The 27,019-nt window shown below is 47.5% G+C and overlaps 1 protein-coding gene across 2 annotated transcripts in view; it reads right to left on the bottom strand.

The window, feature by feature from the left end:
* emilin1b (elastin microfibril interfacer 1b) overlaps positions 1 to 27,019 on the bottom strand; it is a 224,383-nt gene that overhangs the window by 159,934 nt on the left and 37,430 nt on the right. For both annotated transcript variants that reach the window (XM_072515555.1, XM_072515547.1), the window contains exons 3-4: positions 3,395 to 3,588; positions 152 to 2,341 (exon numbers count right to left, since the gene is read on the bottom strand). In XM_072515555.1, coding sequence (XP_072371656.1) covers positions 152 to 2,341; positions 3,395 to 3,588 — 2,384 coding nt within the window. The remainder of the gene's footprint in view (positions 1 to 151; positions 2,342 to 3,394; positions 3,589 to 27,019) is intronic.

Below are 27,019 nucleotides of genomic sequence, written 5' to 3' on the forward strand. Positions count from 1 at the left end.
GCTCCATCTGCCAGATTTTTACCCATTTATTCAACCAATCTTTCTCTATCTGCAAACTCCGTATGTCCTCTTCACAATATACTTCCTGACATATTTTTGTGTGGTGGAGCAAGGTGAGTAGGTTTTTCTCTAATTATTCAATGTTACTCACCAATGAAGTCCTGAATTGTGAAATTGTGAATTTCAGTGTGTATGTCAGCCACAGACTGGTTGAGGATAGTAATTTTCTGATTCAGGAGTCCCAGGTGACTGTCCTGGATACTTTGCAACATCCCAGAGTGCATCTGCAGTGTGCTATTTAATTCCCGCTGACAGTTCCACAGGCTGGAAACATGTCTATTCAAACCCTCTTTGATTTTCTCCAGACTTTGTGAAACTGAATCTAATTTGACGCACATGTTCTCCAGTTTGGACATGCGCTGGCCAAGTCCTTCACTCGAGTCCCTGCACCCATCAATTTCCACCACCAGGTGGTTACTGAACTTTTCCAACTCATTCTGGAAATTGATGAACTTGTTATTCGTATCTTCAATGTGATCAGTCATCGCTTCCTGAATTCTGCTGATGCCTGTGATCAATTTGTTGGTGCTTTCAGAGAAAGTTGTGTTCAACATGTCTGTATTGTGGACCTGGTGGCCAATAAAGTCTTGAAGGACCTTCAAGGTGCTATTAACTGAATTGAAGGTGAGCATGACATGTCTCAGCTCTCCCTGCATTGAGCCAAGGTCAATGCCCAAATTTCCACCAAATATTCCAAGCCTGTTTAGGGTCCTGTTGAAGGTTTCCATTTTAAATAACAGGTCTTTATAATATTTGGCAGGATCCGTGTGGTCCTCTTTTAACCTGTTTAATTCTTTCTGAATTGCTGAGCAGGTGAAGCTACAATTATTCTCACAATGACCAACTCGTTCCTTCAGTTTGACCAACTCTTCAGTCAGTTTGCTAACTCTTTGGTCAGTTTCATTTCTGCCCAGAAGGATTTCATCTTTAATGGTGTTGCAAACTGTAAAACTAATTTCAATGGAACTTTGTACTTTACTCTCCAAATCCTTGAGATTGGAGCTAATTAGGTTAATTTGTTCCTCATTCGAATTTATCATTGATCTTAGTTGTTTGACTTCATGCCTAAACTGGGGCAGCATGTTCTTGAAGGAATGGCCTCCTATAGAGAGGTTATGTATGCTTGATCCAATGTTTTGAATGTGAATCTCATTCTTCACAATCTTCCTCTGAAGCTTTGTTAAAATATCCAAGATCTCAGAGGTATTTTGGTCATCTTGTGTCACGGTGACATGGGGAGAGCTACATATTTGAGCACACCCACTGACAGCGACATGGACCTTGGATTCCAACTCGTGCACATTAGACGTCACTGTCAGTAACTTTTCTCCATTGGCTCCCACAATATTCTTCAACTTTGCAACCTCCTCACCTAAACCAGTGACTGTGTCACGGACCCAATCATCAAAGACTGTGCCATTGCCCAAAGCAGACACCACTGTGTAAATTCTCTTCTCATTTCCATTGATCTTGTCCCCAAATTCATGCCTCAGATTCTTGAGATGTGACGTGAGGCGCTTTTCGAGATTTTTCTCAGTAAAGTTCAGTCTTTGTTCAATCTGTTGGAATCGTTTACGGAACTGGTCGTTCCCTGGCGAGCTTCCCGACGATGGATGAAGAAGCTGCTCATCCAACCTCTGATTCAAACCCCCCACCACGTCTGATAGAGACGTAAGCTTCTGCTCCACATCCTCCAACTTTGCTTTTATGCCGTCTCTTTCTCCACAACAAGGGTTTGTTCCCGGCCCAGGCAGCCCGCTGATGTGCCGATGGATACTTTGAATTAGATGCCGATTATGTTGCTCAGTGGCATTGAATATTCTTCCCAGTTCTCGCAGCCTCTGTCCGTCTTCCTGCTGCTGCTGTCGGAGAAGCTGAATATCAGCTCGACAGGAGAAACAGGAGCTCTGTACCCGACGCTGCACCTCCCTCACAAGCTCCCCCTTCAGATCCGACCATTTCTGGCCAATCTCAGGCTGACCTCCAGCACTTGTGTCTGGTTTGATTGTGTTGAGGAGGTCAATCTCATCATCGTGTTCCTTTATCCGATGGTCAATCTGATGGAGCCTCTCTTGGATCTCATTGATAGTCTCCTTCATGTCAGGATGCGATGCAGCGTCAGCTGGCTGCCTCCCATTCATTGCCAACTCAATCGCTTTCTGCATTTCCTCCTGGAATTTCTCATTCATCCCTCTGATGGTGGACTGAAGGTTGTGAATTTCCAGGCTCAGCTTTTGGATCTTCTCTTCCATCTGATGGGATTTATCAGAACCCATTCTACCTGTCAAAACATAAAATACAAGCGCGAGAGTCACCAGGAATTAGCAAAACAAAAGGATAGGAATGCAGCTGGGGAAAGAATCAGGAAGGGTCAGTTCAGAGATAGGAAAGGTCAGTTCAGAGATAGGAAAGGTCAGTTCAGAGATAGGAAAGGTCAGTTCAGAGATAGGAAAGGTCAGTTCAGAGATAGGAAAGGTCAGTTCAGAGATAGGAAAGGTCAGTTCAGAGATAGGAAAGGTCAGTTCAGAGATAGGAAAGGTCAGTTCAGAGATAGGAAAGGTCAGTTCAGAGATAGGAAAGGTCAGTTCAGAGATAGGAAAGGTCAGTTCAGAGATGGGAAAGGTCAGTTCAGAGATGGGAAAGGTCAGTTCAGAGATAGGAAAGGTCAGTTCAGAGATAGGAAAGGTCAGTTCAGAGATAGGAAAGGTCAGTTCAGAGATAGGAAAGGTCAGTTCAGGCCAGTCACCAAAAGGCTCATTTATTTTTCTTTTGAAATGTATTTTATTCCAATACATAAATAATCTGGGGAACACTCCCCAACTCACCACTTTACCAGTGTTTATCGTTATGATGTTCAGAGACAGTAGCGATGCCACTGTTTATACCCCCTCCCCCCCCCCACACACACACTCCCCCTCCCCTCCACCGCGTCTCAAAGTTCTCCGCTGGGCCCCACAATTTGAACTTGATCTTCTCCATCCGGAGGAAGTGATACAGGTCCCCCCAGGCAGGCTGCCAGCCCCATCGCCGTACTCAATCTCCAATCCAAGAGAGTCCTTCGGCGGGCAGCGAGAGAGGCGAAGCCCACAACCTCGGTCGTCCTTCCCTCCAACAGCTCCGGCATTTCCAACACCCTAAAAATCACCACCACAGGGTCCGGCCCGGCCTCTACCCCCACAATCTTTGCCAGCATCTCAAACACCCTCTCCAAGTATTTCTCCAACTTCTCACCCCCACGTGGTTCGCTAGTCCTCACCCACATATCTCACACTCGTCTGTCACCCCCTGCCGCCACTCACACCATGGCAACTAGATATCCACCAGTTTCATTTACCTTCAGCTGAGGCCCCTGCCGAGGGCCATGACCCCGATGGATTAGGCTGTCGTGGCCTCGGAGTCACAACGTTCGTCTGCCCTGGTGAACCCATCGAACAGTCGTCACCTGAGTAGCCATGGCAGCACCTCCATTCCATTTCCGTCACCATTTTGTAAGCAATTTTGTATCGTGGCTTCATGAAGGAACGATAACTGCAAGAGACATTTCAGGAGAGGACAATTTCAGCATTGATGTAGCCATGGCATTAACCACCGGCAAATAAATCACAACTTACCTCATTCAGCCTCAACATCAACTCAGCAACCAGGTCATTATCAGCACACACTCACATCACTGTCTCTGGGCATCGTAACTATAAACACTGGCAGCGCTGTCTCTGGGCATCGTAACTCTAAACACTGGCATCACTGCCTCTGGGCACTGTAACCTTAAACACTGGCATCACTGTCTCTGGGCATCGTAACTATAAACACTGGCATCACTGTCTCTGGGCACTGTAACCTTAAACACTGGCATCACTGTCTCTGGGCATCGTAACTATAAACACTGGCATCACTGTCTCTGGGCATTGTAACTATCAACACTGGCATCACTGTCTCTGGGCATCGTAACTATAAACACTGGCATCACTGTGTCTGGGCATCGTAACTATAAACACTGGCAGCACTGTCTCTGGGCATCGTAACTATAAACACTGGCATCACTGTCTCTGGGCATCGTAACTATAAACACTGGCATCACTGTCTCTGGGCATCGTAACTATAAACACTGGCAGCACTGTCTCTGGGCATCGTAACTATAAACACTGGCATCACTGTCTCTGGGCATTGTAACTATAAACACTGGCATCGCTATCTGTGGGCATTGTAACTATAAACACTGGCATCACTCTCTGGGCATCGTAACTATAAACACTGGCATCACTGTCTGTGGGCATTGTAACTATAAACACTGGCATCACTCTCTCTCGGCATCGTAACTATAAACACTGGCATCACTCTCTCTCGGCATCGTAACTATAAACACTGGCATCACTGCCTCTGGGCACTGTAACTATAAACACTGGCATCACTGACTCTGGGCATTGTAACTATAAACACTCACATCACTGACTCTGGGCATCGTAACTATAAACACTGGCATCACTCTCTCTGGGCATTGTAACTATAAACACTGGCATCTCTATCTCTGGACATTGTAACTATCAACACTGTTATCACTGCCTCTGGGCATTGTAACTATAAACACTGGCATCACTGTCTCTGGGCATTGTAACTATAAACACTGGCATCACTGTCTCTGGGCACTGTAACTGTAAACACTGGCATCACTGCATCGGGGAATTGTAACTATAAACACTGGCATCACTCTCTCTGGGCATTGTAACATAGAACATAGAACAATACAGCGCAGTACAGGCCCTTCGGCCCACGATGTTGGACCGAAACAAAAGCCATCTAACCTACACTATGCCATTATCATCCATATGTTTATCCAATAAACTTTTAAATGCCCTCAATGTTGGCGAGTTCACTACTGTAGCAGGTAGGGCATTCCACGGCCTCACTACTCTTTGCGTAAAGAACCTACCTCTGACCTCTGTCCTATATCTATTACCCCTCAGTTTAAAGTTATGTCCCCTCGTGCCAGCCATTTCCATCCGCGGGAGAAGGCTCTCACTGTCCACCCTATCCAACCCCCTGATCATTGTGTATGCCTCTATTAAGTCTCCTCTTAACCTTCTTCTCTCCAACGAAAACAACCTCAAGTCCATCAGCCTTTCCTCATAAGATTTTCCCTCCATACCAGGCAACATCCTGGTAAATCTCCTCTGCACCCGCTCCAAAGCCTCCACGTCCTTCCTATAATGCGGTGACCAGAACTGTACACAATACTCCAAATGCGGCCGTACCAGAGTTCTGTACAGCTGCAACATGACCTCCTGACTCCGGAACTCAATCCCTCTACCAATAAAGGCCAACACTCCATAGGCCTTCTTCACAACCCTATCAACCTTGGTGGCAACTTTCAGGGATCTATGTACATGGACACCTAGATCCCTCTGCTCAGCCACACTTTCAAGAACTTTACCATTAGCCAAATATTCCGCATTCCTGTTATTCCTTCCAAAGTGAATCACCTCACACTTCTCTACATTAAACTCCATTTGCCACCTCTCAGCCCAGCTCTGCAGCTTATCTATATCCCTCTGTAACCTGCTACATCCTTCCACGCTATCGACAACACCACCGACTTTAGTATCGTCTGCAAATTTACTCACCCACCCTTCTGCGCCTTCCTCTAGGTCATTGATAAAAATGACAAACAGCAACGGCCCCAGAACAGATCCTTGTGGTACTCCACTTGTGACTGTACTCCATTCTGAACATTTGCCATCAACTGTTTTCTTTCAGCTAGCCAATTTCTGATCCACATCTCTAAATCACCCTCAATCCCCAGCCTCCGTATTTTCTGCAATAGCCTACCGTGGGGAACCTTATCAAACGCTTTGCTGAAATCCATATACACCACATCAACTGCTCTACCCTCGTCTACCTGTTCAGTCACCTTCTCAAAGAACTCAATAAGGTTTGTGAGGCATGATCTACCCTTCACAAAGCCATGCTGACTATCCCTGATCATATTATTCCTATCTAGATGATTATAAATCTTGTCTCTTATAATCCCCTCCAAGACTTTACCCACTACAGACATGAGGCTCACCGGTCTATAGTTGCCAGGGTTGTCTCTGCTCCCCTTTTTGAACAAAGGGACCACATTTGCTGTCCTCCAGTCCTCTGGCACTATTCCTGTAGCCAATGATGACATAAAAATCAAAGCCAAAGGTCCAGCAATCTCTTCCCTGGCCTCCCAGAGAATCCTAGGATAAATCCCATCAGGTCCCGGGGACTTATCTATTTTCAGCCTGTCCAGAATTGCCAACACCTCTTCCCTACGTACCTCAATGCCATCTATTCTATTAGCCTGGGGCTCAGCATTCGCCTCCACAACATTATCTTTTTCCTGAGTGAATACTGACGAAAAATATTCATTTAGTATCTCGCCTATCTCTTCAGACTCCACACACAATTTCCCATCCCTGTCCTTGACTGGTCCTACTCTTTCCCTAGTCATTCGCTTATTCCTGACATACCTATAGAAAGCTTTTGGGTTTTCCTTGATCCTTCCTGCCAAATACTTCTCATGTCCCCTCCTTGCTCGTCTTAGCTCTCTCTTTAGATCCTTCCTCGCTACCTTGTAACTATCCATCGCCCCAACCGAAACTTCACACCTCATCTTCACATAGGCCTCCTTCTTCCTCTTAACAAGAGATTCCACTTCCTTGGTAAACCACGGTTCCCTCGCTCGACGCCTTCCTCCCTGCCTGACCGGTACATACTTATCAAGAACACGCAGTAGCTGATCCTTGAACAAGCCCCACTTATCCAGTGTGCCCAACACTTGCAGCCTACTTCTCCACCTTATCCCCCCCAAGTCACGTCTAATGGCATCATAATTGCCCTTCCCCCAGCTAGAACTCTTGCCCTGCGGTGTATACTTATCCCTTTCCATCATTAACGTAAACGTCACCGAATTGTGGTCACTGTCCCCAAAGTGCTCTCCTACCTCCAAATCCAACACCTGGCCTGGTTCATTACCCAAAACCAAATCCAACGTGGCCTCGCCTCTTTGTGGCCTGTCAACATATTGTTTCAGGAAACCCTCCTGCACACACTGTACAAAAAACGACCCATCTATTGTACTCAAACTATATCTTTTCCAGTCAATATTTGGAAAGTTAAAGTCTCCCATAATAACTACCCTGTTACTTTCGCTCTTATCCAGAATCATCTTCGCCATCCTTTCCTCTACATCCCTAGAACTATTAGGAGGCCTATAAAAAACTCCCAACAGGGTGACCTCTCTTTTCCTGTTTCTAACTTCAGCCCATACTACCTCGGAAGAAGAGTCCCCATCTAGCATCCTCTCCGCCACCGTAATATTGCTCTTGACTAGCAGCGCCACACCTCCCCCTCTTTTTCCTCCTTCTCTGAGCTTACTAAAACACCTAAACCCCGGAACCTGCAACATCCATTCCTGTCCCTGCTCTATCCATGTCTCCGAAATGGCCACAACATCGAAGTCCCAGGTACCAACCCATGCTGCCAGTTCCCCTACCTTGTTTCGTATACTCCTGGCATTGAAGTAGACACACTTCAAACCACCTACCTGAACACTGGCCCCCTCCTGCGACATCAGATCTGTGCTCCTGACCTCTATACTCTCATTCTCCCTTACCCTAAAACTACAATCCAGGTTCCCATGCCCCTGGGATAAACACTGGCATCACTGCCTCTGGGCATTGTAACTATAAACACTGGCATCTCTGGGCATTGTAACTGTAAACACTGGCATCACTGCCTCTTCCCTCCATAATCTGGGAAAAAGACAAAGGAAAAAGACAATGTTGTCGAGGAGAATACTGAGATTCAGGCTACTAGACTAGACGGGCTTGAGGTTCATAAGGAGGAGGTGTTAGCAATTCTGGAAAGTGTGAAAATAGCTAAGTCCCCTGAGCCGGATGGGATTTATCCTAGGATTCTCTGGGAAGCTAGGGAGGAGATTGCTGAGCCTTTGGCTTTGATCTTTATGTCATCTTTGTCTACAGAAATTGTTCCAGAAGACTGGAGGATAGCAAATGATGTCCCCTTGTTCATGAAGGGGAGTAGAGATAACCCCGGTAACCAGTGAGCCTTACTTCTGTTGTGGGCAAAGTCTTGGAAAGGTTTATAAGAGATAGGATGTATAATCATCTGGAAAGGAATAATTTGATTAGAGATAGTCAACACGGTTTTGTGAAGGGTAGGTCGTGCCTCACAAACCTTATTGAGTTCTTTGAGAAGGTGACCAAACAGGTGGATGAGGGTAAAGCAGTTGATGTGGTTGTTTTCATTAGAGAGAAGAAGTATAAGAGGTGACTTAATTGAGGCATACAAGATGATCAGAGGATTGGATAGGGTGTGCAGTGAGAGCCTTTTTCCTCCGATGGTGATGTCTAGCACGAGGGGACATAGCTTTAAATTGAGGGAAGATAGATATAGGACAGATGTCAGAGGTAGGTTCTTTACTCAGACAGTAGTAAGGGCGTGGAATGCCCTGCCTGCAACAGTAGTGGACTCGCCAACATTAAGGGCATTTAAATGGTCATTAGATAGACATATGGGCCGTTTCCGGGTGCGGCGATGACCAGCTGAGTCGCACGTTTCGGCAGCTCCCTGTGAAACGGACTTTTGGGCTCTTGATAGGAGCCCCAACGGCAATTTTAACGTCTAAAAACACCGTGCGGTAAACCAGGAGGGTGTTCCCCCTGGACACGGATGGAAAAAGGAGAGGAAAGTGGCCGGATTGCAGCGGATCCTTTGGAACAACGGCAAGGAAGGCAAGCAAAAACCAAGATGGCGTCGGAAGGTGGCAGTTTCATATGGGGCCCTGAACAACAAGAGTTCTTGAAATGCTGCGTGGAGGAGATAAAAAAGGAAATGAAGAAAGAGTTGTTGGCCCCGATACTACAGGCGATCGAAGGGCTAAAGGAGGAACAAAAGACCCAGGAGCAGGAGCTTCGGGTCGTGAAGGCGAAAGCAGCCGAGAATGAGAACGATATACAGGGCCTGGTGGTGAAGTCGGAGATACAGGAGGCACACCAGAAACGATCTGTGGAGAGGTTGGAGGCACTGGAAAACAACGCAAGGAGGAACAACCTGAGGATTCTTGGCCTTCCTGAAGGTGTGGAGGGGGCGGACGTCGGGGCATATGTGAGCACGATGCTGCATTCGTTAATGGGAGCGGAGGCCCCGACGGGTCCGTTGGAGGTGGAGGGAGCATACCGAGTTATGGTGCGAGGATCGAGAGCAGGAGAAACTCCCAGAGCCATAGTGGTGAGATTCCTCCGTTTTAAGGATAGAGAAATGGTCCTTAGATGGGCGAAGAAAACTCGGTGCAGTAAATGGGAGAACGCGGTGATCCGCGTTTATCAAGACTGGAGTGCGGAGGTGGCGAGAAGGAGGGCGAGCTTTAATCGGGCCAAGGCGGTACTTCACAAAAGGAAGATAAAATTTGGAATGCTGCAACCGGCAAGACTGTGGGTCACATATCAAGGGAGGCACCACTACTTTGAGACGGCGGATGAAGCGTGGACTTTTATTGTAGAAGAAAAACTGGAATGAGTGGATTATGAAAAAGAACGTTTGGACAAAGTGGTGGGGCGAATGGGGGGGGCGAAGAGGGATTTTATGTTCTAATCCTGCGGTATGGTAACTTTTCTTTCTCCCACAGGTGGTGATGGGGGGAGGTGGGGAGGGAGAGGAGATGGGGCGTTGGCCATGGGAGGCGGGGCCGAGGGAGAGGCGCGGGCTTGGTTCCCGCGCTATGATAATTATGGCGGGAATAGAGAAGCAGGAAGGAGGGGGCGTCGCACGGTGCGAGCCGTGGTCACGGGGGGAAGCCGAGGTCAGCCAGAGTTTGCTGACTTCTGGGAGCAACATGGGGGGAGTAATTACACTAGCGGGGGGGTCTAGCGGGGGGGGTGGGAGGGGGGAATTACTGGGTTGCTGCTGCTGGGGAAAGGGGGGAGTGGGTACGGGAGAGGATGGGCGGGGGGGCACCGCCTGGGGGAGATACAGCTGCGTGGGAACTGGGTGAGAAGCTGGAAAAAGATGATGGCTAACCGGCAAGGGGGGGGGGGGGGGGGTGGGAAGCCCCCCAACTCGGCTGATCACGTGGAACGTGAGAGGGCTCAACGGGCCGATAAAGAGGGCACGAGTACTCGCACACCTTAAGAAACTTAAAGCAGATGTGGTTATGTTACAGGAAACGCACCTGAAACTGATAGACCAGGTTAGGCTGCGTAAAGGATGGGTGGGGCAGGTGTTCCATTCGGGGCTGGATGCGAAAAACAGGGGGGTGGCTATATTAGTGGGGAAGCGGGTAATGTTCGAGGCAAAGACTATAGTGGTGGATAACGGGGGCAGATACGTGATGGTGAGTGGCAAATTACAGGGAGAGATGGTGGTTTTGGTAAACGTGTATGCCCCGAACTGGGATGATGCCAACTTTATGAGGCGAATGCTAGGACGCATCCCGGACCTAGAGACGGGAAAGCTGATAATGGGGGGAGACTTTAACACGGTGTTGGAACCAAGGCTGGATAGGTCGAAGTCCAGGACTGGTAGGAGGCCGGCAGCAGCCAAGGTGCTTAAGGATTTTATGGAGCAGATGGGAGGTGTGGACCCGTGGAGATTCAGTAGACCTAGGAGTAAGGAGTTCTCGTTTTTCTCCTATGTCCATAAAGTCTATTCGCGCATAGACTTTTTTGTGTTGGGTAGGGCATTGATCCCGAAGGTGAGGGGAACGGAATATACGGCTATAGCCATTTCGGATCATGCCCCACACTGGGTAGACTTGGAGATAGGGGAGGAAACAGGAGGGCGCCCACCCTGGAGAATGGACATGGGACTAATGGCGGATGAGGGGGTGTGCCTAAGGGTGAGGGGATGTATTGAAAAATACTTGGAACTCAATGACAATGGGGAGGTTCAGGTGGGAGTGGTCTGGGAGGCGTTGAAGGCGGTGGTTAGGGGGGAGCTGATATCAATAAGGGCACATAAAGGGAAGCAGGAGAGTAAGGAACGGGAGCGGTTGCTGCAAGAACTTTTGAGGGTGGACAGACAATATGCGGAAGCTCCGGAGGAGGGACTGTACAGGGAAAGGCAAAGGCTGCATGTGGAATTTGACTTGCTGACTACAGGCACTGCAGAGGCACAATGGAGGAAGGCGCAGGGTGTACAGTATGAATATGGGGAGAAGGCGAGCAGATTGCTGGCACACCAATTGAGGAAAAGGGGAGCAGCGAGGGAAATAGGGGGAGTGAGGGATGAGGAAGGAGAGATGGAGCGGGGGGCGGAGAGAGTGAATGAAGTGTTCAAGACATTTTATAAAAAATTGTATGAAGCTCAACCCCCGGATGGGAGGGAGAGAATGATGGATTTTTTGGATCGGCTGGAAATTCCCAAGGTGGAAGAGCAGGAAAGGGTGGGACTGGGAGCACAGATCACGGTAGAAGAAGTGGTGAAAGGAATTAGGAACATGCAGACGGGAAAGGCCCCGGGACCGGACGGATTCCCAGTTGAATTTTACAGAAAGTATTTGGACTTGCTCACCCCGGTACTGACGAGGACCTTTAACGAGGCAAAGGAAAGGGGACAACTGCCCCCGACTATGTCTGAAGCAACGATATCGCTTCTCTTAAAGAAGGAAAAGGATCCGCTACAATGCGGGTCCTACAGACCAATTTCCCTCCTAAATGTGGATGCCAAGGTCCTGGCCAAGGTAATGGCAATGAGAATAGAGGAATGTGTCCCGGGGGTGGTTCACGAGGACCAAACTGGGTTTGTGAAGGGGAGACAGCTGAACACGAATATACGGAGGCTGTTAGGGGTAATGATGATGGCCCCACCAGAGGGTGAAACGGAGATAGTAGTGGCGATGGATGCCGAGAAAGCATTTGATAGAGTGGAATGGGATTATCTGTGGGAGGTGTTGAGGAGATTTGGTTTTGGAGAGGGGTATGTTAGATGGGTGCAGCTGTTGTATAGGGCCCCAGTGGCGAGTGTGGTCACGAATGGACGGGGATCGGCATATTTTCGGCTCCATAGAGGGACAAGGCAGGGATGTCCTCTGTCCCCATTACTGTTTGCACTGGCGATTGAGCCCCTGGCGATAGCGCTGAGAGGTTCCAAGAGATGGAGGGGAATACTTAGGGGAGGAGAAGAACACCGGGTATCTTTATATGCGGATGATCTGCTACTATATGTGGCGGATCCGGCGGAGGGGATGCCAGAAATAATGCGGATACTTGGGGAGTTTGGGGATTTTTCAGGGTATAAATTGAACATGGGGAAGAGTGAGCTGTTTGTGGTGCATCCAGGGGAGCAGAGTAGAGAAATAGAGGACCTACCGTTGAGGAAGGTAACAAGAGACTTTCGTTACCTGGGGATCCAGATAGCTAAGAATTGGGGCACATTGCACAGGCTAAATTTAACGCGGTTGGTGGAACAGATGGAGGAAGATTTCAAGAGATGGGATATGGTAGCACTGTCAATGGCAGGGAGGGTGCAGGCGGTTAAGATGGTGGTCCTCCCGAGATTCCTCTTTGTGTTTCAGTGCCTCCCGGTGGTGATCACAAAGGCTTTTTTTAAAAGGATTGAAAAGAGCATCATGGGTTTTGTTTGGGCCGGGAAGACTCCGAGAGTGAGGAAGGGATTCTTACAGCGTAGTAGGGATAGGGGGGGGCTGGCATTACCGAGCCTAAGTGAGTATTATTGGGCCGCTAATATTTCAATGGTGAGTAAGTGGATGGGAGAGGAGGAGGGAGCGGCGTGGAAGAGATTAGAGAGGGCGTCCTGTAGGGGGACTAGCCTACAGGCTATGGTGACAGCCCCATTGCTGTTCTCACCGAGGAACTACACCACGAGCCCGGTGGTGGTAGCTACACTGAAGATTTGGGGACAGTGGAGACGACATAGGGGAAAGACCGGAGCCTTGGGGGGGTCCCCGATAAGAAACAACCATAGGTTTGCCCCGGGGGGAATGGATGGGGGATATGGAATGTGGCAAAGAGCAGGAATAACGCAACTGAAAGATCTATTTGTGGACGGGAAGTTCGCAAGTCTGGGAGCGCTGACCGAGAAATATGGGTTGCCCCAAGGGAATGCATTCAGGTACATGCAATTGATGGCTTTTGCGAGGCAACAGGTGAGGGAATTCCCGCAGCTCCTGACACAAGAGGTGCAGGACAGAGTCATCTCAAAGAAATGGGTGGGGGATGGTAAGGTGTCGGATATATATAGGGAAATGAGGGACGAAGGGGAGACTATGGTGGACGAACTAAAAGGGAAATGGGAAGAAGAGCTAGGGGAGGAGATCGAGGAGGGGCTGTGGGCAGATGCCCTAAACAGGGTAAACTCGTCGTCCTCGTGCGCCAGGCTAAGCCTGATTCAGTTTAAGGTATTACACAGGGCACATATGACTGGAACACGGCTCAGTAAATTTTTTGGGGTGGAGGATAGGTGTGCGAGGTGCTCGAGAAGCCCAGCGAATCATACCCATATGTTTTGGTCATGCCCGGCACTACAGGGGTTTTGGGTGGGGGTGACAAAGGCGCTTTCAAAAGTAGTAGGAGTCCGGGTCGAACCAAGCTGGGGGTTGGCTATATTTGGGGTTGCACAAGAGCCGGGAGTGCAGGAGGCGAGAGAGGCCGATGTTTTGGCCTTTGCGTCCCTAGTAGCCCGGCGCAGGATATTGCTAATGTGGAAAGAAGCCAAGCCCCCGGGGGTGGAGACCTGGATAAATGATATGGCGGGGTTCATAAAGCTAGAGCGGATTAAGTTCGTCCTAAGGGGGTCGGCTCAAGGGTTCACCAGGCGGTGGCAACCGTTCGTCGAATATCTTGCGGAAAGATAGATGGGGGAAAAAAGAAGGCAGCAGCAGCAGCCCAGGACTTGGGGGGGGGGGGGGTGGGGGGGGGGGGGGGTGGGGGGGGGAGGGATGGGGGGGGGGGGGAGGGAGGGATGGGGGGGGGGAGGGAAGGGGGGGGAATGTTGTGTAAAGGATGCACAATGTACTGTGTTGGTTGACCAAAAATTTTCAATAAAATATTTATTAAAAAAAAAAATAGACATATGGACAATAAGGGAATAGTGTAGATGGGCTTTAGAGTGGTTTCACAGGTCGGCGCAACATCGAGGGCCGAAGGGCCTGTACTGCGCTGTAATGTTCTAAGTTCTATGTTCTGGGCATTGTAACTATAAACACTGGCATCTCTGTCTCTGGGCATTGCAACTTTAAACACTGGCATCATTGCATCTGGGCACTGCATGACTGCATCTATAAACACTGGTATACCTGTCTCTGGGCATTGTAACTATAAACACTGGCATCACTCTCTCTGGGCATTGTAACTATAAACACTGGCATCTCTGTCTCTGGGCACTGTAACTGTAAACACTGGCATCACTCTCTCTGGGCATTGTAACTATAAACACTGGCATCTCTGTCTCTGGGCACTGTAACTGTAAACACTGGTATCACTGCCTCTGGGCATTGCAACTATAAACACTGGCATCACTGTCTCTGGGCATTGTAACTATCAACACTGTTATCACTGCCTCTGGGCATTGTAACTATAAACACTGGCATCACTGTCTCTGGGCATTGTAACTATCAACACTGTTATCACTGCCTCTGGGCATTGTAACTATAAACACTGGCATCACTGTCTCTGGGCATTGTAACTATCAACACTGTTATCACTGCCTCTGGGCATTGTAACTTTAACACTGGCATTTCTGAGCATTGCAACTATAAACACTGACATCACTGTCTCTGGGCATTGTAACTATCAACACTGTTATCACTGTCTCTGGGCACTGTAACTGTAAACACTGGCATCACTCTCTCTGGGCATCATAACTATAAACACTGGCATCACTGTCTCTGGGCATTGTAACTATAAACACTGTTATCACTGTCTCTGGGCACTGTAACCTTAAACACTGGCATCACTGCATCGGGGCATTGTAACTATAAACACTGGCATCACTGCCTCCGGGCATTGCAAGTATCAACACTGGTATAATTGTCTCTGGGCAATGTAACTATCAACACTGTTATCACTGCCTCTGGGCACTGTAACTATAACACTGGCATCTCTGGGCATTGTAACTCTAAACACTGGCATCACTGCCTCTTCCCTCCATAATCTGGGAAAAAGACAAAGGAAAAAGACAATGTTGTCGAGGAGAATACTGAGATTCAGGCTACTAGACTAGACGGGCTTGAGGTTCATAAGGAGGAGGTGTTAGCAATTCTGGAAAGTGTGAAAATAGGTAAGTCCCCTGAGCCGGATGGGATTTATCCTAGGATTCTCTGGGAAGCTAGGGAGGAGATTGCTGAGCCTTTGGCTTTGATCTTTATGTCATCTTTGTCTACAGGAACTGTGCCAGAAGACTGGAGGATAGCAAATGATGTCCCCTTGTTCATGAAGGGGAGTAGAGACAACCCCGGTAACCAGTGAGCCTTACTTCTATTGTGGGCAAAGTCTTGGAAAGGTTTATAAGAGATAGGATGTATAATCATCTGGAAAGGAATAATTTGATTAGAGATAGTCAACATGGTTTTGTGAAGGGTAGGTCGTGCCTCACAAACCTTATTGAGTTATTTGAGAAGGTGACCAAATAGGTGGATGAGGGTAAAGCAGTTGATGTGGTGTATATGGATTTCAATAAAGCATTTGGTAAGGTTCCCCACAGTAGGCTATTGCAGAAAATACAGAGGCATGGGATTCAGGGTGATTTAGCAGTTTGGATCAGAAATTGGCTAGCTGGAAGAAGACAAAGGGTGGTAGTTGATGGGAACTGTTCAGCCTGGAGTCCAGTTACTAGTGGTGTACCACAAGGATCTGTTTTGGGGCCACTGCTGTTTGCCATTTTTATAAATGACCTGGAGGAGGGTGTAGAAGGATGGGTGAGTAAATTTGCAGATGACACTAAAGTCGGTGGAGTTGTGGACAGTGCGGAAGGATGTTACAAGTTACAGAGGGACATAGATAAGCTGCAGCGCTGGGCTGAGAGGTGGCAAATGGAGTTTAATGCAGAAAAGATAGACAAGGGAATAGTGTAGATGGGCTTTAGAGTGGTTTCACAGGTCGGCGCAACATCGAGGGCCGAAGGGCCTGTACTGCGCTGTAATGTTCTACGTTCTATGTTCTGGGCATTGTAACTATAAACACTGGCATCACTGTCTCTGGGAATTGTAACTATAAACACTGGCATCTCTATCCCTGGGCATTGCAACTTTAAACACTGGCATCACTGTTCTGGGCATTGTAACTATAAACACTGGCATCTCTGTCACTGGACATTGCAACTTTAAACACTGGCATCATTGCATATGGGCACTGCAATTATAAACACTGGCATCTCTGTCTCTGGGCACTGTAACTGTAAACACTGGTATCACTGCCTCTGGGCATTGTAACTGTAAACACTGACATCACTGCCTCTGGGCACTGTAACTGTAAACACTGACATCACTGCCTCTGGGCATTGTAACTGTAAACACTGACATCACTGCCTCTGGGCACTGTAACTGTAAACACTGGCATCACTCTCTCTGGGCACTGTAACTGTAAACACTGGTATCACTGTCTCTGGGCATTGTAACTATAAACACTGGTATCACTGTCTCTGGGCACTGTAACTGTAAACACTGGTATCACTGCCTCTGGGCATTGTAACTATAAACACAGGCATCACTGTCTCTGGGCACTGTAACTGTAAACACTGGCATCACTGCCTCTGGGCACTGTAACTGTACACACTGTTATCACTGTCTCTGGGCATTGTAACTATAAACACAGGCATCACTGCCTCTGGGCACTGTAACTGTAAACACTGGTATCACTGCCTCTGGGCATTGTAACTATAAACACAGGCATCACTGCCTCTGGGCACTGTAACTGTAAACACTGGTATCACTGCCTCTGGGCACTGTAACTGTAAACACTGGTATCACTGTCTCTGGGCATTGCAACTATAAACACTGGTATCACTGCCTCTGGGCATTGTAACTATAAACACAGGCATCACTGCCTCTGGGCACTGTAACTATAAACACAGGCATCACTGCCTCTGGGCACTGTAACTGTAAACACTGGTATCACTGTCTCTGGGCATTGCAACTATAAACACTGGTATCACTGTCTCTGGGCACTGTAACTGTAAACACTGGTATCACTGTCTCTGGGCATTGCAACTATAAACACTGGTATCACTGCCTCTGGGCATTGTAACTATAAACACAGGCATCACTGCCTCTGGGCACTGTAACTATAAACACAGGCATCACTGCCTCTGGGCACTGTAACTGTAAACACTGGTATCACTGCCTCTGGGCATTGTAACTATAAACACAGGCATCACTGCCTCTGGGCACTGTAACTGTAAACACTGGTATCACTGCCTCTGGGCACTGTAACTGTAAACACTGGTATCACTGTCTCTGGGCATTGCAACTATAAACACTGGTATCACTGCCTCTGGGCATTGTAACTATAAACACAGGCATCACTGCCTCTGGGCACTGTAACTGTAAACACTGGTATCACTGCCTCTGGGCACTGTAACTGTAAACACTGGTATCACTGTCTCTGGGCATTGCAACTATAAACACTGGTATCACTGTCTCTGGGCACTGTAACTGTAAACACTGGTATCACTGCCTCTGGGCATTGTAACTATAAACACTGGTATCACTGCCTCTGGGCACTGTAACTGTAAACACTGGTATCACTGTCTCTGGGCATTGCAACTATAAACACTGGTATCACTGTCTCTGTGCACTGTAACTGTAAACACTGGTATCACTGTCTCTGGGCATTGCAACTATAAACACTGGTATCACTGCCTCTGGGTATTGTAACTATAAACACTGGTATCACTGTCTCTGGGCACTGTAACTGTAAACACTGGCATCACTGCCTCTGGGCATTGTAACTATAAACACTGGCATCACTGTCTCTGGGCACTGTAACTGTAAACACTGGTATCACTGTCTCTGGGCATTGTAACTATAAACACTGGTAACAAAGAACAAAGACAATTACAGCACAGGAACAGGCCCTTCGGCCCTCCCAGCCTGCGCCGATCCAGATCCTTTATCTAAACCTGTCACCTATTTTCTAATGATCTGTATCCCTCTGTTCCCTGCCCATTCATGCATCTGTCTAGATACATCTTAAATGACGCTATCGTGCCCGCCTCTACCACCTCCGCCGGCAATGCGTTCCAGGCACCCACCACCCTCTGCGTAAAGAACTTTCCATGCATATCTCCCTTAAACTTTCCCCCTCTCATCTTGAACTTGTAACCCCTAGTAATTGAGTCCCCCACTCAGGGGAAAAGCTTGTTGCTATCCACCCTGTCTATACCTCTCATGATTTTGTAGACCTCAATGAGGTCCCCCCTCAACCTCCGTCTTTCTAATGAAAATAATTCTAATCTACTCAACCTCTCTTCAGAGCTAGCGCCCTCCATACCAGGCAACATCCTGGTGAACCTCCTCTGCACCCTCTCCAAAGCATCCACATCCTTTTGGTAATGTGGCGACCAGAACTGCACGCAGTATTCCAAATGTGGCCAAACCAAAGTCTTATACAACTGTAACATGACCTGCCGACTCTTGTACTCAATACCCCGTCCGATGAAGGAAAGCATGCTGTATGCCTTTTTGAGGTAAGTGGTGCGCAGGGGCCCTCTGGGAGGTGAGTAGTGAATTTAAAACCACTTACCTTTACAGGAGCAGCCCTTTGGATTTCGGCGGCAGCGGTGCGCAGGGGCCTTCTTGGAGGTGAGTAGTGTATTTAAAAGCCTTACCTGGTCCCGTGTCTGTTCTTTTCTGTTTTATTTGTTTTTATATAAGGCGGGAACCGGAAGTTCGACCCGCGGACTTCTGGGAAGACCCTCACCAATAAATTCTGGTGGAGAGGAAACCCGAGACACTACACGTGTAGTGTCTCTCACCCGCCCTCCTCCTCTAACCTAATAATAAGACCCATTGGTGTAAGGTAAGTGCCATATTATATTATTATTATATTATTAGCATTGTGCAGGTCAAGGATCGGAGGTGGAGGAGCAGTCTCTGTCAGCGAGTGAATCTGAGAACATCTAAGACACTCAGAAGGTAAGTAAGTGATTTTTACTGATTTTTACTTATTTTTACTTTTATACCTTTTTTCAAATTGTGTGTGTCGGGGGAAACTGAAGTGACATCACAGAAAAGCTGTGGCCAGAGTGGCTGGTTGGGATTCTAACCTAAATTTTTAAAAAAATGGAGTATTTGGTAACTAATTAAACATAATAACTTAATTATAATTTAGAGGGATATCTAAGCCAGAGATCGGAGAGTACTATAGTTAGCTATCGCATTTCTATTAGAAATCTAGTGCTAGGAAACAGATAGTTGACAGTAACTTTGAAAATTTTTTTTAAATAATTTTTTTAAAAAGACAAATTTTAATTTTAATTTTAATTAATTGACGCAATGTCAGTTAGAGGGGTGCTGTGCTCTGACTGTGAGATGTGGCAGGTCCGGGAGGCTTCCAGCATCCCGGATGGCTTCATCTGCAGAAAGTGCACCCAACTGGAGCTCCTCACAGACCGCATGGTTCGGTTGGAGCTGCAATTGGATGCACTTAGGAGCATGCAGGTGGCGGAAAGCGTCATAGATCGCAGTTATGTAAATGTGGTCACACCCAAGGTGCAGGCAGAGAAATGGGTGACCACCAGAAAGGGCAGGCAGTCAGTGCAGGAATCCCCTGTGGTTGTCCCCCTCTCAAACAGATATACCCCTTTGGATACTGTTGGGGGGGATAGCCTATCAGGGGGAAACAGCAGCAGCCAGAGCAGTGGCACCACGGCTGGCTCTGATGTTCAGAAGGGAGGGTCAAAGCGCAGAAGAGTAATAGTAATAGGGGACTCTATAGTCAGGGGCACAGATAGGCGCTTCTGCGGACGTGAAAGAGACTCCAGGATGGTATGTTGCCTCCCTGGTGCCAGGGTCCAGGATGTCTCCGAACGGGTAGAGGGCATCCTGAAGGGGGAGGGCAAACAGGCAGAGGTCGTTGCACATATTGGTACTAACGACATAGGCAGGAAGGGGCATGAGGTCCTGCAGCAGGAGTTCAGGGAGCTAGGCAGAAAGTTAAAAGACAGGACCTCTAGGGTTGTAATCTCGGGATTACTCCCTGTGCCACGTGCCAGTGAGGCTAGAAATAGGAAGATAGAGCAGATAAACACATGGCTAAACAGCTGGTGTAGGATGGAGGGTTTCCATTATCTGGACCACTGGGAGCTCTTCCGGGGCAGATGTGACCTGTATAAGAAGGACGGGTTGCATCTAAACCGGAGAGGCATAAATATCCTGGCCGCGAGGTTTGCTAGTGTCACACGGGAGGGTTTAAACTAGTATGGCAGGGGGGTGGGCACGGGATCAATAGGTCAGAAGGTGAGAGCATTGAGGGAGAACTAGGGAATAGGGACAGTGTGGCTCTGAGGCAGAGCAGACGGGGAGAAGTTGCTGAACACAGCGGGTCTGGTGGCCTGAAGTGCATATGTTTTAATGCAAGAAGTATTACGGGTAAGGCAGATGAACTTAGAGCTTGGATTAGTACTTGGAACTATGATGTTGTTGCCATTACAGAGACCTGGTTGAGGGAAGGGCAGGATTGGCAGCTAAACGTTCCAGAATTTAGATGTTTCAGGCGGGATAGAGGGGGATGTAAAAGGGGTGGCGGAGTTGCGCTACTGGTTAGGGAGAATATCACAGCTGTACTGCGGGAGGACACCTCAGAGGGCAGTGAGGCTATATGGGTAGAGATCAGGAACAAGAAGGGTGCAGTCACAATGTTGGGGGTTTACTACAGGCCTCCCAACAGCCAGAGGGAGATAGAGGAGCAGATAGGTAGACAGATTTTGGAAAAGAGTAAAAACAACAGGGTTGTGGTGATGGGAGACTTCAACTTCCCCAATATTGACTGGGACTCACTTAGTGCCAGGGGCTTAGACGGGGCGGAGTTTGTAAGGAGCATCCAGGAGGGCTTCTTAAAACAATATGTAAACAGTCCAACTAGGGAAGGGGCGGTACTGGACCTGGTATTGGGGAATGAGCCCGGCCAGGTGGTAGATGTTTCAGTAGGGGAGCATTTCGGGAACAGTGACCACAATTCAGTAAGTTTTAAAGTACTGGTGGACAAGGATAAGAGTGGTCCGAGGATGAATGTGCTAAATTGGGGGAAGGCTAATTATAACAATATTAGGCGGGAACTGAAGAACATACATTGGGGGCGGATGTTTGAGGGCAAATCAACATCTGACATGTGGGAGGCTTTCAAGTGGCAGTTGAAAGGAATACAGGACCGGCATGTTCCTGTGAGGAAGAAAGATAAATACGGCAATTTTCGGGAACCTTGGATGACGAGTGATATTGTAGGCCTCGTCAAAAAGAAAAAGGAGGCATTTGTCAGGGCTAAAAGGCTGGGAACAGACGAAGCCTGTGTGGCATATAAGGAAAGTAGGAAGGAACTTAAGCAAGGAGTCAGGAGGGCCAGAAGGGGTCACGAAAAGTCATTGGCAAATAGGGTTAAGGAAAATCCCAAGGCTTTTTACACGTACATAAAAAGCAAGAGGGTAGCCAGGGAAAGGGTTGGCCCACTGAAGGATAGCAAGGGAATCTATGTGTGGAGCCAGAGGAAATGGGCGAGGTACTAAATGAATACTTTGCATCAGTATTCACCAAAGAGAAGGAATTGGTAGATGTTGAGTCTGGAGAAGGGGGTGTAGATAGCCTGGGTCACATTGTGATCCAAAAAGACGAGGTGTTGGGTGTCTTAAAAAATATTAAGGTAGATAAGTCCCCAGGGCCTGATGGGATCTACCCCAGAATACTGAAGGAGGCTGGAGAGGAAATTGCTTGACAGAGGCCTTGACAGAAATCTTTGGATCCTCGCTGTCTTCAGGGGATGTCCCGGAGGACTGGAGAATAGCCAATGTTGTTCCTCTGTTTAAGAAGGGTAGCAAGGATAATCCCGGGAACTACAGGCCGGTGAGCCTTACTTCAGTGGTAGGGAAATTACTGGAGAGAATTCTTCGAGACAGGATCTACTCCCATTTGGAAGCAAATGGACGTATTAGTGAGAGGCAGCACGGTTTTGTGAAGGGGAGATCGTGTCTCACTAACTTGATAGAGTTTTTCGAGGAGGTCACTAAGATGATTGATGCAGGTAGAGCAGTAGATGTTGTCTATATGGACTTCAGTAAAGCCTTTGACAAGGTCCCTCATGGTAGACTAGTACAAAAGGTGAAGTCACACGGGATCAGGGGTGAGCTGGCAAGGTGGATACAGAACTGGCTAGGCCATAGAAGGCAGAGAGTAGCAATGGAGGGATGCTTTTCTAATTGGAGGGCTGTGACCAGTGGTGTTCCACAGGGATCAGTGCTGGGACCTTTGCTCTTTGTAGTATATATAAATGAGTTGGAGGAAAATGTAACTGGTCTGATTAGTAAGTTTGCAGACGACGCAAAGGATGGTGGAATTGCGGATAGCGATGAGGACTGTCGGAGGATACAGCAGGATTTAGATTGTCTGGAGACTTGGGCGGAGAGATGGCAGATGGAGTTTAATCCGGACAAATGTGAGGTAATGCATTTTGGAAGGTCTAATGCAGGTAGGGAATATACAGTGAATGGTAGAACCCTCAAGAGTATTGAAAGTCAAAGAGATCTAGGAGTACAGGTCCACAGGTCATTGAAAGGGGCAACACAGGTGGAGAAGGTAGTCAAGAAGGCATACGGCATGCTTGCCTTCATTGGCCGGGGCATTGAGTATAAGAATTGGCAAGTCATGTTGCAGCTGTATAGAACCTTAGTTAGGCCACACTTGGAGTATAGTGTTCAATTCTGGTCGCCACACTACCAGAAGGATGTGGAGGCTTTAGAGAGGGTGCAGAAGAGATTTACCAGAATGTTGCCTGGTATGGAGGGCATTAGCTATGAGGAGCGATTGAATAAACTCGGTTTGTTCTCACTGGAACGAAGGAGGTTGAGGGGAGACCTGATAGAGGTATATAAAATTATGAGGGGCATAGACAGAGTGGATAGTCAGAGGCTTTTCCCCAGGGTAGAGGGGTCAATTACTAGGGGGCATAGGTTTAAGGTGAGAGGGGCAAGGTTTAGAGTAGATGTATGAGGCAAGTTTTTTACGCAGAGGGTAGTGGGTGCCTGGAACTCACTACCGGAGGAGGTAGTTGAAGCAGGGACGATAGGGACATTTAAGGGGCATCTTGACAAATATATGAATAGGATGGGAATAGAAGGATACGGACCCAGGAAGTGTAGAAGATTGTAGTTTAGTCGGGCAGCATGGTCGGCACGGGCTTGGAGGGCCGAAGGGCCTGTTCCTGTGCTGTACATTTCATTGTTCTTTGTTCTTTCTTTGACCACTCTATCGACCTGCGTTGCCACCTTCAGGGTACAATGGACCTGAACACCCAGATCTCTCTGCACATCAATTTTCCCCAGGGCTCTTTTATTTACCGTATAGTTCGCTCTTGAATTGGATCTTCCAAAATGCATCACCTCGCATTTGCCTGGATTGAACTCCATCTGCCATTTCTCTGCCCAACTCTCCAATCTATCTATACTCTGCTGTATTCTCTGACAGTCCCCTGCACTATCTGCTACTCCACCAATCTTAGCGTCATCTGCAAACTTGCTAATCAGACCACCTATACCTTCCTCCAGATCTTTTATGTATATCAAAAAACAACAGTGGTCCGAGCACGGATCCTTGCGGAACACCACTGGTCATAGTTCTCCATTTTGAGAAACTCCCTTCCACTACTACTCTCTGTCTCCTGTTGCCCAGCCAGTTCTTTATGCATCTAGCTAGTACACCCTGGACCCCATGAGACTTCGCTTTCTCCATCAGCTACCATGGGGAACCTTATCAAATGCCTTACTGAAGTCCATGTATATGACATCTACAGCCTTTACCTCATCAATCAACTTTGTCACTTCTTCAAAGAATTCTATTAAGTTGGTAAGACATGCCCTTCCCTGCACAAAGCCACATTGCCTATCACTGATAAGCCCATTTTCTTCCAAATGGGAATAGATCCTATCCCTCAGTATCTTCTCCAGCAGCTTCCCTACCACTGACGTCAGGATCACCGGTCTATAATTACCTGGATTATCCCTGCTACCCTTCTTAAACAAGGGGACAACATTAGCAATTCTCCAGTCCTCCGGTACCTCATCCAAGTTCAAGGATGCTGCAAAGATATCTGTTAAGGCCCCAGCTATTTCCTCTCTCACTTCCCTCAGTAACCTGGGATAGATCCCATCCGGACCTGGAGACTTGTCCACCTTAATGCATTTTAGAATACCCAACACATCCTCCCTCCTTATGCCGACTTGAACTAGGGTATTTAAACATCTATCCGTAACCTCAACATCTGTCATGTCCCACTCCTCGGGGAATACCGATGCAACGTACTGCCTCTGGGCAGTGTAACTATAAACACCGACATCACAGTCTCTGGACATTATAACTATAAACACTGGCATAACTGTCTCTGGGCAACGTAACTAAAAACACTGGCATCTCTGTCTCTGGGCACTGTGACGAGAAACACTGGCATCTCTGTCTCTGGACATTGCAACTATAAACACTGGCATCACTGTCTCTGGACATTGTAACTGTAAACACTGGCATCACTGTCTCTGGGCAATGTAACTATAAACAATGTCATCACTGCTTCTGGGCACTGTAACTATAAATACTGGCATCTCTGTTTCTGGACATTGCAACTATAAACACTGGCATCGATGCCTCTAGACATTGCAACTAAAAACACCGGCACTGTAACTATAAATACTGGCATCTCTGTCTCTGGGCATTGCAACTATAAACACTGGCATCACTGCCTCTGGACATGGAAACTGTAAACACTGGCACCACTGTCTCTGGACATTGTAACTGTAAACACTGGCATCACTGTCTCTGGACATTGTAACTATAAACACTGGTATCACTGCCTCTGGGCATTGTAACTATAAACACTGGCATCTATGTCTCTGGACATTGAAACTGTAAACACTGGCATCTCTGTCTCTGGACATTGTAACTGTAAACACTGGCATCACTGTCTCTGGACATTGTAACTATAAACACTGGTATCACTGCCTCTGGGCATTGTAACTATAAACACTGGCATCTCTGTCTCTGGACATTGTAACTGTAAACACTGGCATCACTGTCTCTGGACATTGTAAGTATAAACACTGGTATCACTGCCTCTTGACATTGTAACTATAAACACTGCCATTACTGTCGAGGGCATCGCAACTATAATCACTCGCATCACTGTCTCTGAGCACTGTAACTGTAAACACTGGCGTCACTGCCTCTGGGCATTGTAACTATAAACACTGGCATCACTGTCTCTGGGACTTTTAACTATAAACACTGGCATCACTGCCTCTGGGCATTATAGTTATAAACACTGGCATCACTGTCTCTGGGCATTGCAACTGTAATCACCGGCATCACTTTCTCTGAGCATTGTAACTATAAACACTGGCATCACTGTCTCGGGACATTGTAACTATTAACACTGGCATTACTGTCTCTGCGCGTTGTAACTATAAACACTGGCATCTCTGTCTCTGGATATTGTAACTACAAACACTGGCAATACTGTCTCTGGGCACTGTAACTGTAAATACTGGCATCATTTGTCTCTGGGCATTTCAACTATAAATCCTGGAATCACTGTCCCTGGGCATTATAACTATAAACACTGGCATAACTGTCTCTGGACACTGTAACTATAAACACTGGCACCACTGTCTCTGGGCATTGTAACTGTAAACACTGGTATCACTGCCTCTGGACATTGTAACTATAAACACTGGCATCTCTGTCTCTGGGCAGTGTAACTATAAACACTGGCATAACTGTCCCTGGGCATTGTAACTATAAACACTGGCATAACTGTCTCTGGGCACTGTAACTATAGACACTGGTATCACTGTCTCCCAGCACAGTAACTATAAATACCGGCATCACTGCCTTTGAGCATTGTAAATATAAACACTGGCATCACTGTCTCTGGACATTATAACTATAAACAATAGTATCCCTGCCTCTCGGCAATGTAACTATAAACACTGGCATCTCTATCTCTGGACATTGTAACTGTAAACACTGGCACCACTGGCTCTCGGCAATGTAACTGTAAACACTGGCACCACTGCCTCTCGGCAATGTAACTATAAACACTGGCATCTCTATCTCTGGACATTGTAACTGTAAACACTGGCACCACTGCCTCTCGGCAATGTAACTGTAAACACTGGCATCTCTATCTCTGGACATTGTAACTATAAACACTGGCATCACTGTCTCTGGACATTGTAACTATAAACACTGGCATCACTGTCTCTGGACATTGTAACTATAAACACTGGCATCACTGTCTCTGGGCACTGTAACGATAAACATTGGAACCACTGCCTCTGGGCATTGTAACTATAAGTACTGGAATCACTGTCTCTGGGCACTGTAACTATAGACACTGGTATCACTGTCTCCCAGCACTGTAACTATAAATACCGGCATCACTGCCTTTGAGCATTGTAACTATAAACACTGGCGTCACTGTCTCTGGACATTATAACTATAAACAATAGTATCCCTGCCTCTCGGCAATGTAACTATAAACACTAGCATCTCTATCTCTGGACATTGTAACTGTAAACACTGGCACCACTGTCTCTGGACATTGCAACTAGAAACACTGGCATCACTGCTTCTGGGCATTGTAACTATAAACACTGGCATCACTGTCTCTGGACATTGTAACTAGAAACACTGGCATCTCTACCTCTGGACATTGTAACTGTAAACACTGGCACCACTGTCTCTGGACATGGCAACTAGAAACACTGG

The sequence above is a fragment of the Scyliorhinus torazame genome, chromosome 1 (assembly GCF_047496885.1).
Source record: "Scyliorhinus torazame isolate Kashiwa2021f chromosome 1, sScyTor2.1, whole genome shotgun sequence".
In the NCBI taxonomy this organism is placed as follows: Eukaryota; Metazoa; Chordata; class Chondrichthyes; order Carcharhiniformes; family Scyliorhinidae; genus Scyliorhinus; species Scyliorhinus torazame.